General features: G+C 35.0%; 1 protein-coding gene across 5 annotated transcripts in view; it reads left to right on the forward strand.

Moving 5' to 3' along the window:
• HEATR5A (HEAT repeat containing 5A) overlaps positions 1 to 17,399 on the forward strand; it is a 154,883-nt gene that overhangs the window by 72,511 nt on the left and 64,973 nt on the right. For 4 of the 5 annotated variants that reach the window (XR_013485420.1, XM_078151399.1, XM_021004277.2 and 1 more), the window contains exons 19-23: positions 4,874 to 5,033; positions 7,993 to 8,182; positions 8,931 to 9,100; positions 14,143 to 14,169; positions 16,278 to 16,416. Coding sequence is in view for 4 of the 5 variants with exons in the window: in XM_078151399.1 (XP_078007525.1) it covers positions 4,874 to 5,033; positions 7,993 to 8,182; positions 8,931 to 9,100; positions 14,143 to 14,169; positions 16,278 to 16,416 (686 nt within the window). In the remaining variant the exon portion in view is untranslated. The remainder of the gene's footprint in view (positions 1 to 4,873; positions 5,034 to 7,992; positions 8,183 to 8,930; positions 9,101 to 14,142; positions 14,170 to 16,277; positions 16,417 to 17,399) is intronic. The other variant, XM_021004278.2, reaches the window with a different exon arrangement.

Here is a 17,399-nt window from a genome sequence, read left to right on the forward strand (position 1 = left end):
ATTAACATCACCTTTGTTATATTTTTATTTTGTTAAACATTTCCCAATTGCATTTTGATCTAGTAATTTTGACACCTCAGGTCTAGCCTGTGCTTGAAGAAGAAAATATATAGTTTTGAACAGTTCTAACTGGAATTTTTTCCTTATCGATTAAAAATATGTATCTGCAACTTCCACTGATTGCTCCAAGTTCTCTCCTTTAGGACCAAATATAAGGAGACTTATCATTCTTTTACATGATATTCCTTTAAATACCCAAGGAGAACCATCATTCTTCTCCTGTATCCTCCTGTTTCCTCCACACCCACACGCAGTGTCTTAAATTGATCTTTGTTTGGGATAATTTTGAGACTCCCTCTCCTACTATCCTGGTCACCTCAGGACATGTTCCAGATTACCTGTGAACTAAAGAGAATACTACAGGCATATGAGAACAGAGTATACAGCAGGACTGTAATCTTACTTATCATGAACATTATACTTCTTTTTGTGTAGCCTATTGCGCTAGATTTTGGCCACCTTGTCACGCAGCACACTGAAACTCCTATTTTGTTCTATACCACGTTATTCTAGTCAGTCAGTATGTTTTTGAATCTCAGTGTGTGTTTGTTTTTCATTTAATATGTTCTCCTTTGCAGGGTTTTATCACTTAGAAATTTTGATAGGCATAATGTCTGTTTTTATCCATGTCATTAATAAAAATGTTGAACAAGAAAGGAACCCTTATTGTATTGCAAGAGATTTCTTTCTAGGTTTTATCTGTTAGACATTTATTTATCTATTAGCTGTCATTCTTTGGGTTCTCATTGACCAAGCTCCAGATCCACCTGAAATATACTGTCATCCAGCCCACAGCCTTTGTTATCTTATTTACACGGAAGTGTGAATAATTGTGTCATATATCTTGCTCAAATCCAGGTGGAATATATCTGTACCATTTCTTTAATATGCCGGTATGTTAACCTTTCAGAAAAAGTAACTAAGTTAATCAGAAATGACTTGTTCTAAATGAACCTGTATTCATAGTAATCACTATTTCCATTTCAGAATACTCACAAATCACCTTTTAATAATGTCACCATCTATACAAGAAATGTAACTGAATCTGTGAAATATATATATTGTCATTGGATAATAGATTTTTATTGTGTAAAGCTAAAGTAAAAAGGTAGCAGCAATGATATACTTGAAAGAACAGCAGGTAGGTACAGAGTGAGGAAAATTGCTTTCTGGTCTCAGATCACATAACTTTGGGAGCACTAAAAGCTGGCAGGTCCCTAACCTGACCTGTGAAAGCAATAAAAGGATGTAAGGGGACAGAAGTTCAAGCCAGACACTCATCTTCCAAAGTGCACAGAGCCCATCACCAACATAAAGTCCAAAGTTGAGAATCAGGCTGTGAAGAATGAACAACGAATCTCATGATAAATAGCTATTATGGCAGCAGAGGAGTTCAAAACACAAACCCAGAAGAAGACAATGACTCAAAAACAACTTTTAGCAAAGTCTCTGAGAAAAATGCAGCTTAGACACAAAACCAGCAAGAATTTCTAGAAGAGTTAAAGCAAGCATTTAAAAAGGAGCTAAATAAGGGGCAGCTAGGTGGTGCAGTGAATAGAGCACCGGCCCTGAAGTCAGGAGGACCTGAGTTCAAATCTGACCTCAGAACAAAGCACTTGACACTTGCTGGCTGTGTGACCTTGGGCAAGTCACTTAACCTCAGTTGCCCTTTGGGAAAAAAAAGAGCTAAATAAATTTCAAAAGCAGAGTATTAGAGGAAAAATTGGGAAAAAACAAGCAACAAAATGAAGCCATGAAAAGAGAATTAATAGGTTGGAAAAGGAGGTTAAAAAAACCTTAATGAAGAAAATAACTTCTTGAAAATTAGAATTGACCAAATAAAAGCTAAATGGCTCAATGAGACATTGAGAAGTAATAAAAGTCAAAAGACTGGGGAAAAAAAATAGAAGAAAATATGAAATATCTCATAGGAAAAAACAAGTGACCTGGAAAAAATATCAAGGAGAAATAATTTAAGAATTTCTGGACTACCTGAAAACCATGAATGCACACACACACACACACACACACACACACACACACGCGCAACCAGGAGATAATATTTTAAGCAATTATAAAAAATAATTGCCCAGATTTCTTAGAACTGAAAAGCAATGTAGAGGTTGAAAGGTTGAAAATCACCTTCTAAAAGAAACTGCAAATGAAAACTCCCAGGAACATTACTATCAAAATCCAAAACTCCTAAGTCAAGGAAAAAATATTTATACAGCCAGAAAAGAAGAATTAAAGTACCAAGGAGACACAGTCAGGATCACACAAGATTTAGTGGTTACCATGGTACAAGAACAGAGAGTTTGGAATATGATATTCCATAAGGCAAAGGATTTACTTTACAACTAAAATAACTTGACTAGCAAAACTGAATATAATCTTACAGGGAGAAATGGATCTTTAAAGAAATAGAGGATTTCCAAACATTCCTGAAGAAATGACCATAGCTGAGTAGAAAATCTGACATAGAAACATAGGAATCATGAGAAAAATAAAAAGGTATGGATAAATGAGCAGTGGTAAAATACTAAACTAGATTAGATGTTTATATTCTTATATGGGGAAGTGATACATACAGCCCCTTAGAACTCTATCATCCTTAAGAGGATGGGAGATTAGCAGAAAAAGTTAGGTATGATAAACTGGGGAGTATACCTGTTTCTCAGCTGTGCATGGCACCTTCTTAAAAATTGACCATGTGTTAGGGCACAAAAACTTCACAAACAGATGCAGAAAAGCAGAAATATTAAATGCCCTTTTTACTGACCATAATTCAATAAAAAAAATTACATTCAATAAAAGGCCTTGAAGTAAAAATTAAAAATTAATTAGAAACTGAATAATCTTGAAGAAACCAGCAGCAGTGGTATGGCTCAGGTGTAGAGCAGGATCTCACTTAAAGTGTCTAGCCTATCCTGCAAAAGAATAACCAAGACAGGCATCCAGGATCAAAGGGAAACCTATAATTCTTCCGCTCTGTATCAACAGCTTTCCAGCTGAATGATGGAGACTGAATGCCGCATTAGTCTCCTCTTGCACAGATCCAAATTTAGTCCAGGAACTTGCAGAGCTCTGACCAGAGGAGCATGAGTCAGACTTTGCCCTGAATCAGATTGCTTTGGGAACACTGAAAGCCTGTAAGTCTCCATTCTGTCCCTGAGATCCTGGAATAATACAATGCTTTATACTCCAAATAAACAAACAGAAATAAAGCAAAACAAAACAAAACAGCAATGGGATCAGCCCAGGCCTTCCTTCCAGAAGTGTGACAGAACCCAGCTCTAATATCATGTCTGAATCAGGCAGTAGATTGAAACAATGGACAAACAACAACAGCAGCAAAAAACCCTCATCATAATGAGCTGTTGTGGTGGGAAGGAAGCTCAAGACACAAACACAGAAGAGTGTGACTCCCAAAATATCTATGCCTCAGAGAAAAAATATAGCTTGAGCACAAACACAACTAGAATTCCTGGAAAAGATGAAACAATTTTTTTTAAAAAAAAAGTTTAAAATGTTTTTATAAATTAAATGAAAGCACTTGAGAGAAAAAATTGGAAAAGAAATGAGAGCTTTGGAAGAAAGAATTGAAAAGGAATTAATAGCTTGGCACAAGAGATACAAAATTTTGTCCAAGCAACAAACTGTCTGAAAATTCAAATGGATTGAAAGGGAGACAGTGACTCCATGAGGCAACAAGATATGTTAGAACAAAGTCAGAAGGCTGGGGAAAAAAAATAGAAGAATATATAAGGTATCTTGCAGCAAAACCAGTTGGCCTTGAGAAAAGATCAAGGACTATCTAAATGCTATGACCAATAAAAGAGCCTCACCATCATATTTCAAGAAATCTTAAAAGTAGTTGTTCAGTTGTTTGTCAACTCTGTCTGACCCTTCATGACCCTTTTTGGGAGGTTTTCTTGGCAAAGATACTGGAGTGACTTGCCATTTCCTTCTCTAGTTCATGTGACAAATGAGGAAACTGAGGCAAACAGGGTTAAATGACTTGCCCAGCTAGTAAGTGTCTGAGGCCAGATTTGAACTCAGGTCTTCCTGACTCCAGGCCTAGTGCTCTGTCCACCTAAATCTTAAAAGGAAACTGTCCAAATTTCTTAGAACCATAGGACAAAGTGGAACTAGAATGAATATATTTCACTGCCTGAAAGAAACCCCAAAATGGGAACTCCCAGGAACATTAATAAAAATCCAGAGCCTACAGGTCAAAAAAAAAATACTGCAAATACTCAAAAAGAAGGAATTTAAGCATTAAAGAAACCCAGAATCTCACACAATTTAGCAGCCACCACTATGAAGGAGTGGATAACTTGCCACGTGATATTCCAGAAGGCAAAGGATATCAGCTTACAGGCAAAAATAACTTACCTGGCAAAAGTGAACATAATACTATGGGTGGGGGGGGAAATGGATTTTTAATGAAATAAAGTACTACTCCAAGCATTCATGATGAAAAGATCAGAGCCATGGAGAAACTTTGAAATTGAAACAAGAGTGAGGGAACCATGAAAAGATAAACATGAGTGAACAATGGTAAAGGACTAAACATGGATAAGCTGCTTCCATTGAAATATGAGGGGATGACTGAATCATTAATTATACAATATTATATCATTTTAAAGTATTACTCTTTTCAGTACAGTTAACATTTCTAAATGTTACCCAACTATGACATAGTTGTAGTTTTTATAACCAATGATACTTATTCAGGAATTTTGGCATGGCAACATGATTGTATTCCCTTTTTAAAAAATTTCTCTATTTGTATTTTTCCTTCATAAAATAGACTGAAATCAGCTAGGGATGTGGTAACAAGAACAGGACATTCTTTGGCTCTGGGATCCCTGCACAGATATTTGGGAGGAGTAGGGTCTTCTCAGCACTTGAATGCTTGTATTGGCATCCTTTATACTTTGTCACAGGATGGAACTTCTCCTGATGTACAGGTAAGGTACTCCATTTGATAGCTTCATCAGAAACATGCTTTTTTATGGTGCTATAAATGATTTTCTTTTCTTTAAGAGTTGGCACTTCATGGAACATAGTTCTCTGTAATGAATTTCAAAGCCATTTCTAGCTTTGATTCGGCTTTTATTTATTTATTGGGCCTTTCCATACATCAAACCTCAAACTCATATTAAACTAATCATCCCACAAATCGTAATCTGCTATGTATCTTACCATTTTTCATCAGTGATAGTACCATTGCTTCCATTTCCAAGTTAAAATATTGAATTTTTTAAAAATTCTCTTTTCTCCTTTGCTTTCCTTTTCAGATCAATCAGGAAGACCTTTTAATTATTCCTTCAAAAATGTTTCTCAGATTCTTCCTTTACTTTCCATCTTTAACATCATCATTATTTTTAAGTCTCTGCACATATTACTTCATCCCTGGATTACTAGTATAGCCTCATAACTGAACTCTATCTCCAGGTTCTTCCCCATTCAAATACCTCCTGAAAATTAATCTTCCTAAAACGCTCACTGCATAATGTTACTTATTACTTACCTGCTTAAAAAATCCACAGTGGATCCAGATGGCCTTTTGGAACAAATCAGAACTCCCAGCCTGACTTTTAATTTCCACCATCAAATAACCCTACCAAAACTATTTAGCTTTGTTTCTTACTACATCAGATCTCTATTATATCTGATCTCTTTATCTTCCCAACATAAATGCTGTTTTCATTCCTGCCTCTGGAGTTTTCTTTTGCTTTCTTCTTCTGCTGGGTTGCTCTTTCCTTTGCTACGAATTCTTGGCTCTCAGGTCCTGCCTACCATTTCTGAAGTTTTATCTAATCCCAGCCTACAGTCTCTGAAGATACTGTCACATATATTGTCTATACTAATCTAGCAGTTAATGACATAATATTGTCTCATCTACTATACTTTAATCTCTTCAAAATCAAAGACGATTTTGAATCCTCTCCTCCCTGCTCGTTTGCATAGTCCATTTAATGAATGTCTAACAGGCAAAAAGTGGATACTTATTTAGTAACCTTGGTTGATTGAAAAATTTGGAAGTGTTTTTTTTTTAGTCAATGTCATGAAGGCAACATTTATCTTCTTAATAAATTATCTTTGAAATAGTAGTTAACTTTATGATAATATAAATAGTTTTGTGTTTTGTTTCATAAAGATAAAACATAAACTAGAAGAGAAGCAGAACAGACTAGGAAATGGTTGTGAGCTGGGGGTATTAAACTTCTCTGCACTGTACATCTCAGTGTTTGGGGGTAGATTAAGAGTATCTTTAATGTTTATCAAAATGGTGCTGATTGCGGTGGTTTTCAAGGACTCATCATCTGGGTTGATTTTCTCTTACTCCCACCCTCTGTACTGCTTCTCCCATTGCCCAGAACTGTCTTCCTATTCTTACCACTGTCCCTAATCCCACTGACAGTCTGTTCACTATAGAGAAGACTAACAATTCAAAAGGCAAAGCTTCTTGAATGTGGTGATGATACGGCCACCTGCATAAAAGCAGTAGTCAAGCAAGGGACCAGCCTCTCTCATAAAGAGTGCTGCCTGCTCTCTGGAGCCAGCACAGGGACATATTCATGGGGCAGAGGTCAGCTTGGAATCATTTCCAGCATTGAGCAAAAAACTACCACCAACTAGAAGATACAGCTGGTTAATAACTGTAGGGGAAAAGTGGAGCACCATCCTAGAGAACTGTTGGATAAGTTTTTAACAGCAAATAATCCAGAGAGCAAGGTGTTCTATATGAAAATAAAGAGAGACTGTTTCCTACACAGGCTCAAGTAGTGTGTGGTAGTGATCAGAAACAAACAGTTGATAATTTCTGAGGGGCTCATCAAGAAGCATTTGACATCGCCAAGAAAGAGATGTAACCTGGATGTCCAGTTTACCTGTGACTAATGCTTTAACGTTTCTGTATTTTACTATGTGATCCTTAATAACCTACAGTTTGCCTGCACTTTGACTGAAAGGGCTTTTGATGAGATTGACCCAGGACTTAAGATACTGAATGAAGACTCATATAAAGACAGTAATGCTGTTATAGAGTTGCTTAGAGACAACTTAACATTATGGACATCAGACAGTGCAGGAAAAGAATGTGATGCTGCAGAAATGTAGAAAACTAAACTTCGTGCTTCCCCTCAAGGGACCTTTTTTGGAGACCACAGTATATCTGTGTTAGCAGATATATTGTTCAATTGCTTTTGTTTAAGTTGAAAATTTTCCTCCCTCAATAAAAGTTCACTCACAAAAAAAAAGAATTCAAATAAAATCATTTGAACATAAAGCTTCATATTTGAGTTGTATTGCTACATTACATTCACATAATGATTGGAAAGTATTCAATGAACAGACACTGCCATGAAATAATTTATATTCTAATTCTCTCTGTCATGTGGTTTACTTTATTTTGTGTTTAGTGTGATGTTAAATTTTTCACTGGTTTACAAAAATAATATGGGGTGAGAAGATTTTTGTTCCTTCTGTAAGTTTGTTCAAAAAAGCCATTGTTTAAACTGGCTTTAAGCCAGTACTCTATGTAAGCAATAAACTATTAATACACAGTAATATAATTTCAAATTATTTTATGGTGAGTAGTATTAAGATGTATATATAAACATGTATTTCATTCCAAAATACACAATCAAACAAGGCTAGGTGGGTGGGAGGGCAGTGAGCTCTGTGTGCTTAGTTTAAAGATAATAGTATGGAATTCCTTTACTTCAGTAAGTTTCAAAAAATAACCTTGAATTTCATTTTCAGATTTATCCATGATGTTCATTATTAGATATGGGGACAAGGGGCTTTTAGGAAATCTAGTTCTTAAAAATTTTTTCTTTGATCTGTTATTTAATGTTACTATGATATTTTTTAAATGTTATATTCTTTTTTGTAACAGTTTTTTTCCCCCCAATTTCCCAGACATGGGCACTACATTCTCTCTCATTGATAATTGATTCTGCTGGCCCACTGTACCATGTACATGTGGAATCTACCCTCTCTCTTATACTGATGTTATTGTTGACTGTTCCACCTACTCATGCTGAAGTTCACCAAAGTCTCGGACGATGTTTGAATGTACTTATCACCACGTTGGGCCCAGAGTTGCAAGGTTTGAATAGCTACTTTTTAAATGATTCGTTAGCAAGGCAGTGATGTTTGAATATTGTTTGAATCAGTGCACTGTATAGAAAAATATTGCACAACTTGTTCAGCAGTGTTCTCTTGACTTTTGGTAGCTCATATGAACTATTGTGAATCAACATTAATGTAATATGGGAAAGCATCCAAATGAGAGATAAATAAATGGGCCCCCCAAAACTAATATATTCATTGTAGTCTGTTCAGAACCAAAGGAATATATGTTTATTGGTAGGGGCAGCTAGGTGGTAGATAGAGCACCGGCCCTGAAGTCAGGAGGACCCTGAGTTCAAATCTGGCCTCAGACCAAACACTTGACACTTACTAGCTGTGTGACCCTGAGCAAGTCACTTAACCCCAATTGCCTAAAAAAAAAAAAGTGCCTTACATGGTAACAATTCCACATTGAGGGTATCTGCTAATTGCAACCCTGGCTGTTCAGGGAAAAAAAAATTGATGTGATTTTTAGGTGATTTGACTTAAGTGCATTGATTGTTGATATCTTATTGAACCAACCTCTTGTTTTCTGAATGAAAACTTGAATTTTTTCATAAACCAAATAGCACAGCATCAACCATTTGTCTTAGAATAAATTTTCCTTCAAGAATTTTCAGTCAGAAATAAATAAATGCCTCCCTTTTTATGCATCTTAATAATGAAGTGGCATAACTTGAAACATTATAGGCCTATTTATTTTAAAAGATTTCTCTTTATTTTAGGTAGCAGTACTGCAGTTTCTACTTTACGGACATCCTGTCTCTTGGGATGTGCAGTGATGCAGGATAACCCAGATTGCCTAGTTCAAGCTCAAGCCATCTCTTGTCTTCAGCAACTTCATATGTTTGCTCCTCGTTATGTCAATTTATCTAGTCTGGTCAGCTGCCTCTGTGTGAGTATAAAATTTTAAATGTGTTGTTCCCTTCTTTTATTTGAAATTTCTTAAAATTTATCTTAAATCATTTTTTAAATTCTTAGGAATATTGTATTAGTATAATGTTTAGCTTTCTCTGATTCTGTTCTTTTTTAAGTCTTCATATGTATCTTAAATTACATTAGTCCGTTTTTAAAAAATCATGCCTTCCGTTTCATGCCCAAAAGCTCAGGGCTTAGATTAATGGTTTGTTAAGCCAAATATTTGAAATATTCATTCATTCAACAAATGTTTATCAAGTGACTGCTATGTGCACAGCACTGTATTAGGCACTGTGGAGTCTACAAATGTATAAAATGTGGTACTTGTCCAAAGAGCACTGATCGTAGAGCCATAAAGCTAAACACATATTAGCTATTATGACCCCTGCTAAGTCTCAGCCTATTTTAGCCTCAGTTTCTTAATATCTAAAATAGTGATAACAAGACCTACTTCACAAATTTGTTCTGAGTAAAATTTTTGTTAATCCTTAAAGGAATACATAATGGTAAGCTCTTATTTTTCAGTTTAGTAAAAATAAATATGTTATTCCAATAAATGATATGTTCCAAACAAAAAATAATTTTTGGTTTGGATTTCTGAGTATGCTTTGATAATATCTGTTACAGCAGTATGCCCAGGGAATAACCAGTTATAACTCTATTCTTTAAAGGAATAGAGAAGTGTTGGATATTATTCATATCCTTCTGAGCTTTGCTTTGAATCTTGTTTTCATAGTGGGGTTTTTTTTATGTTTTTGGGGGGGATTTTTTTTTTGCTTTTTTTTGGTGAGGTAATCAGGGTTAATTGTTTTCGTGTTAAAGAAAAACATTACAAGAAACCTTGTCAAATAACCAAACTTAAGGATTTACCAAAGAAGTGTGTTTAGTTTTATATTCTTTAACAGATCTGTGAGTTTGAAGCTCAGAATAAAACACAGAATATTAGAGCTGTGAGGACCCTTAGAAACCACCTATCTTTACAGATACAGTAATGGAGGAAGTTAAGTAACTCATCCGAGGTCATATAACTGTTCAATAAAACCTGGAGCTAGAACACTTGGTCCTCTGACTTCAGGTTTTGTAATTGAGTTTAATTTAGACTGTATTCAAAACTAGAAGTATATCCCACTTCCCATTATACCATTCTGAATTTTGCTAATTGCTCTCATTTTTTATGAAGCTTCAATTTCATTTCTTCTTACACTGGTTCTCATAACAATGCTTATACTTAAGCAGTCAAAAATATTATTGATGTGGGCATTTCCTCCACCAGCCTCTCTGCTTTAGAAGTTGTAAATGTAACTTGTAAGTTGCTGTGAACAAAGCAGATCATTAGCTTATGCCCATTCTGCCCAGACTTAGGCACATTGGTCCCACTCACTTGAAAACAGTAGCTAAGCCCACACTTAAAACCTTTTCTACCAGGAAAAATTATAGCTTGCACTTTTCTGAAATAGGATTACCTACACATCATGATAAGGCATTCAAATAGAACTCTGGTTTAAGTTTGGGAGCAATACATACAACAAAGTCAGCTTCTTTATGGCTTCAGCCAAACTTATCTCAGAAAAACTCATCATATACAAATAGGACTTTATTTTACCTGAAAAGTCACACACATCCCCACCCCCTGCCCTGGCATATAACTATCTTTTCTTTTCATATCTGAACAACCATTTACAAATCCCAGCCTTAGAATAGTATTGATGAACAGTCATTGTTGGTATTTCCAGATTCTTTTCATGATAGCTGTACTTGTTCTCCTCGTTTGGATTTTATTTTATTTGGACATTGATTAGGGTTACTGCCATTCTGTACTTGTAAAAACGTAGTAGAAGCTTCTTCCTTCTTGTCTCTCTAAACCCCAATTCTAGGTTAACCTCTGATTTGCATTTCTTTTACACCTAATTGTGGGCTACTGTGCTCCTTTGGATACGTGAAAAGTTTATATCATCTAATGTCAACTGGGCCTTCATTGCTGTAATGCAGCATCCGAATAAAATTCTTCCATTGTACTCCCCACTGTAAATATTTCAAACATTCTTTGTTTGATCAGACTTTTTTGTTTTGATGAGGCGATTGGGGTTAAGTGACTTGCCTATGGTCACACAGCTGGTGAGTGTCAAGTGTCTGGTCTGAGGTCGAATTTGAACTCAGGTCCTCCAGAGCTCTATCCACTGCACCACCTAGTTGCCCTTTCCTCAAACTTTCTACATCTCCTTTTCATCACGATAGGATGCCTTCTACTTTACTAAGAAAATAGAGTCCATCACCTCATCTATTACAGACAACCTCTTCTCCAGTTTTACAGTTCAAAATCCCTCTTTATCATCTTCCATTCCTTTCTCTTTTGGGCCAGTCTATAGTGAGGAAATGGCTCTCTTCTTTGCCAAGGCCAGCCCCATTACTTGTGCTCTCCATTGTCCTCCAGGAGTTTAACCACCTTGATCACCCTCTTTCATCTTCAGTCTCTCTTTATCTACTAACTCGTTTCCTGCAAACTACAAATACATTCTCATCTCATCTATCCTTTAAAAAAAAAAGGCGAAAACCAACCTTCTTTGCGCCATACCACCCATCAAGATATTCTGTACCCCTCTACTCTTCCTTATCCAAACACACAGAAAAGGCCATCTGCCCTCATTGAGTTCTCATCCTGACCAACTATTCACTTCTCCTTCCCTACCATTCTTACTTTTGATCACTGCTCATCTGTGACTGCTCTCCCCAAGGTTTCTAGCAATCTCTTAATTGCTTAATCTAATGACTTTTTCTTAGTCCCTGTTCTTCTTGATCTTTTTGCAGCTTTTGGCACTGTTGCCCACTCCCTTGCCTTGCATATTCTCTCCTCCTTTTGTTGTTTTGTTACCCTTCTCACTTGAATATATACTCCTAGTTCAGGCTTATTACTTTTTCCTGTACTGTTACAATAAATTCCTAACTTGACTCCCTGCTTCTAGTCTCTGCCTTCTCCAGCCCTTCCTCCAAACGGTGGCCAAGATAATCTTCTGAAAGAATGGATTTCATTAATCAACTCAAAAATATCCAGTGGCTCCTTATAATCTCTAGGGTAAAGTACAAAATCTAAAGCTTCACATTTAATGTATTATACTCTGGTTCTAGCTGGCCTTTTCAGACATTTCACATTACATGTCTTCATATGTTTTCAGCTTTCCTCATTCCCCTCATTGTTAGTGCTCTCTCCTGCTTCATGTGATTGTACATTTATTTGAATGTTGTATCACAGCAGTAGAATTTACACTAAAATCTTTGAGCTTGTTCAGTATTGTCTTTTAGAATTTTGCCTTTGTATACTGAAGGCCTACCACAGTATCTTATATATAGTAGGTGCTTAGTAAAAATCTTTTTTAATTGAAGTGGGTTGAGTCTATGAACTATTATAATGTCCTTTTAAATCTACCACTTTAATTCATTTACGTAGTAGAAATGCATAGTTAGACCAAATACTTTGGCAAACAAGAATCAACCAAACTCAGTTCTTTTAACATGTAGTGTATCTATATCTATGTACAAGTGAATGTTATGTAAAAAGATAAACCATGGTCTCTGTCATCAATGAGTTTACACTCTAATTCTTTTTTGACCTTTTCCAGGTAGAGAAAAGATAAAGAGACTACTGACATGGTCAAATTTTTACCATGAGAACATTTAGAAATATTGAGAAAAATCCAAGTTTATATGCTCGGTTACTTTTCTTCTTTTTCTTAAGACATTTTTTACATTTTCAGAAATTGTGTCCAAAATCTTTTTGTTACAACATTAACTTTTTTTGTTAGGTATTTTAAAAGGTCATTCTTTAATTTGTCATTGTGGTTTTCAATCAAGGCATGATTGGTAGTGGACTTTCTGTTTTTCAAGTTGTGTTTGTAATGTAACAGAGTTATTAATGATATCAGCTGGAACAAATACCTTTACTTTCTTGTTAAAGGACATTATCTCAGATTTTATTTTTGTCAGGTGAAAGAGAGATTATGCTTGTCCTGCTTGTCTCCTAAAGGGCAGGACTAGAAGCAATGAATGAAAATAGTGGAGATGAAAATTTAGATTTAATGTCAGGAAAAACTTCCAACAGTCAGAGATATCCAGAAAGTAGAATGTGCTGCCTTGGGAGATAGTAGATTTTCCCCCTTCATTTGAAGTCTTCATGAAAAGGGTCAAAGTGGTGGTCCTTTTGAGAGCCTGAACTTTGGTCAGCTGTTCAGGTTCCTTGTGACTTCTTTCATGAAACATTTTTATGTTTTATATTTATTTTGTGTCTGACTTGGTATTCAGAATATATTCCATCCACTGTGAGGGAGAGTATCTTTTTTTTTCTTTTTCTTTTTCTTTTTTTTTTTAAGTTTTAGTTTTTAGGCAATCGGGGTTAAGTGACTTGCCCAGGGTCACACAGCTAGTAAGTGTCAAGTGTTCGGTCTGAGGCCGAATTTGAACTCAGGTCCTCCTGACTTCAGGGCCGGTGCTCTATCCACTGCGCCACCTAGCTGCCCCGAGAATATCTTTTTAAATGAATAATATCTAACCTCCATCCTCGAAGTTTTACCTAGCTTTACTAGCTAGTCATCATAGTAGCAATTTGAAATTTTGCTTTTAATTGTAATAAATCTATGATTAACTCTTGGTTACACAAACCACTAAATGTCATTTGCTGGACATTCTGGCAACATTCATACCTCCACAGAACCTCGTTTGATCTATTTTAGATAGTGAGACTTCACCCAGAAATTCAAACTTTGCAAACATATAGTTCTTCTACATTTTCCTGTTAATCTGGTAAGTTTATTTTGCATTATTTGAGTTTCTTCTTGGTTGAGCATTTTCAAGATCTTTTACCTTCTGATATGACAAAGTCTGAATAAATAATTTGTGGGATATTTTTGAGATATGGCTAAGCAAATTTGAGTGATATTCAACAATTATTTGTATTCAATAGTGTCAACATCATCCTAGTGTTTATCTTTTGGTTTTGTCATGACCAGTTTGTCATTTGTTTTTGTGCAGGAGATCTTGTTGGATAATTCTGTGTTGGTAGGTCCCTGACCCTTGACTCCTAAGTTTTTGGAGAGTTTGAAGTGCTGTCTGTGTTGGGTTTTTGTCATAATTGTTCTTGTTTTTCCTGGCATCTCTTTGTTCAACTAATCATTAATGCAAAATGCAGTATGTGTAGCATGCTTTATGATGTTTTTTTTCATGGCACCCTAAAGAAACCCTTTCCAATTTTGTCCAGCTGGTACACTTGCTCTTTTTATCTATTTAATTTTGCTTCAGTTTGACTTTATGTGTTCATTGCAAAAAAGAAATGGGGTTGCAGTTTAATTTGTATATTTTGCTTGCTTTGTTTGTTTGCCTTAGCCCCTTTTCTTCCTATTCCCACTTTACATGCTGGAGAATGATGTAGCAATATGAAACCTGATTTGCATCATGTGGCATCCTGACTTGGGATGATCTTTTATAATTAGCTGGCAGTCACTTTAAGCATGCCCTTACTGGGAAATGTTTGGCCAGCTTAAGTAAGCATTGCATTGATCTTGTTTGTACATTTAAAATCCAACTTGCCAGAGACATTGAGAGGCAGTTTTAAAGATTTAAAGTATATTTTCTTAAGTTCATAAGTAATCCTAGGCATGAAAAGAGTTGTTCTGTTTGTGTTTTAACATTTTTGTTAGTTCATGAACTAGTTTCCTTGAACTTATATCCAATATATATGATTGGCATGGTATTAGTCAAAGATTTTTTTGCAAGAGATATTTCACTCAGCTGGAGTATTGGCTCATATTCTATCATTTACTTCTAATATATTTTGGGAAATGCTTTCATTTTAATGATCTCCTTTTTAAGTTTTCTTTACAATTATTTTCTGTCTTCTTGAATCTCAGCGCCAGTAGTTCCATGCCTTTTACTTATACCAATCTGGAGAATTTTTTTTCCCCAAAAAGCAGATACTGCCTAGTATTCTTTTTGTTTTCAGAGTGCCCAATACTATCTACAACTAATTTGCCTATCCTATTCCTGTTTTCCATCTTTAACCCAACAGCAGTCCTCAAGGCACCCTGTAGGAATTATGCTAATGGTTCCTAAATTTTGCTTTGAGAACCAGTATTCAAGGGGACATTTTAATTGTTTTTAAATATGAGTATTATGGTTTTATTAAAGTAAATTTCATAAGTATAATTCTTTTTACTCTGTTCCATCTACTCATGGATTCACCCAAATTAAAATCTATTTCTATTACTGGAAGTCTCAGAATTAGTAAGAATTAATAATTAAAGATATATTTAAATTATCCTTTGTTATTTACCAGCCACATTGTAATAATGTTTACATAGTCCTGCATAATAAAGAATAAGAAATTTAGTTATGATGTTGAAGTGGAAGTATTTGGAAGCTGGTTACAAAGCTGCTACTATCTCTTTAACTACCAGACCCTTTTCTCTTTGAAAAGATACAGCCTTATTGTGGTTTTAGGTTAAAAATACCTCTGCTATTCTTTGAAAATGAATTTTCCATCTATGCATTAATTTAACATTTTTTAAAAATTAATTGCTTTTTTTTTTTACACTGGACAATATCCAAAGTACCTTAAACAGAAGTGGTCTTGTCTATTAAAAAGAATCTTTTAAAAAAAATACTTTAGTAGACAATATTGGAATGAACAAATATCAGGGCACATAAACATACAGTGGACAAGAAGAAAAATAACATGGCTACTAGATTAAACAACAAGTAATTTTTTTTCTTACCTCTTTTTTTCTACCTCTTTTTTGTCTTAACTGAGTCTTGAGTTTTTTGCTATTGTAAACTGTCGTTTACTTGAATTTTTTCTGCCTCTCCAAACTGTAGTTTTAATATTCTGAATATTTTATACTAATTGTATATCATATACTTAAATATAGCCACAAATTCTAAAGCTGCTTCCAAAAAGTATAAATAGTACAAATTAGCATTGCATTTTATAGTCTGAGGAATATTGGATGTCACATTCTTATGTTTAACACAGCAGTGTGGAATGGTTAATTGAAATTAAAGAGGGGATCATGAAATCATTTGTTGAGTGAGTGAATGAACAGTGTATCAGACCAAGGTAGTACCACCAAGACTTTAAGCCTACTTATTCTTTTTGTGTTGGATTTTTTTAGGTGAATCTCTGTAGCTCCTACTTGTTACTGAGAAGAGCAGTACTAGCTTGTTTACGTCAGATTGTGCAAAGGGAGGCAGCTGAGGTTTCAGAACATGCTGTTGTTCTTGCTAAGGACAGCAGAGAAGACTTAATTCCAGGTAATGTCTTTTTCCCAAGTAATATATTAATGAGTGAATATCCTCCATAATCTTAAGTTCCTATTTTTTTCTGCTTTTAAATTATCTGTACATGATCACATGCTTTATAACAAATTAGTTTCTAGTTTTTAGCCTAAAACAATCACAAGAAGCATTTACTATCAAAATCTCCATCAGGAACATCTAACAAATTCGTAAATGACAGAAGACCTTAGCTTTTGCTTTCTTTTAAAGTGCTTTTTGGATTTTGGAATTCAATTAGAAAAAGTAGCTAGTTTTATTGGCCCCTAAATTATGTTTAAAAATATGTAATCCTAAGTTTGAAACAGTGATGTAAGTGAATTGGACTTGTAGATAAGTTAAAAGACAGCTTAGCCAGAAAATAATCAAGAGAACTTAGGTTTCTGTGCTGTGCTATAATTTTCAAAATGCCTTCACATTTCTGTATAGGTCATAAACTTTTCATTAACCTTCCCACCTTTACTCATATCAGAACTATAATACATTAGAACACCAGTAACAACCTTTGATACATAATAAGTTTAACACATAGTATGTTGTCATTTCTTTTTTTAACGAAAGCCTTCATTGCAACTTGAATTCAAGTAATCCTGACACTGCCTATTTGTTTTTCTAGTCCAGGTTCTTCCACAACAGAACACAAAAGTTATTACATAATCTTTCTGTGATCCTTACTAAGTTGACTATTTTTACCCAGAAAGGATACCTAACTTTATAAAAGCTCCCTGCCAAAGTATGCTGGAGCTCCCATCTAGTCAGGCAGTATACTGTTGATAGTGCTTTTGCTTTTATGTTTCTTCATTTACTACTCACTGGTAAAATTCCTAGAACTACTGAATATATCCTTCAATAAAACAATAAAGTACATTTTCTCATTGAGAACATCTAAAATCTTAGATCACATCATTATAGAAGCTTAATAGTAACGTAGATAACACAGTTTCTGCAGTGTCAGCAAAGCA

The sequence above is a fragment of the Phascolarctos cinereus genome, unplaced genomic scaffold (assembly GCF_003287225.1).
Source record: "Phascolarctos cinereus isolate Bilbo 61053 unplaced genomic scaffold, phaCin_HiC Scaffold_3;HRSCAF=262, whole genome shotgun sequence".
NCBI classification, from domain to species: Eukaryota; Metazoa; Chordata; class Mammalia; order Diprotodontia; family Phascolarctidae; genus Phascolarctos; species Phascolarctos cinereus.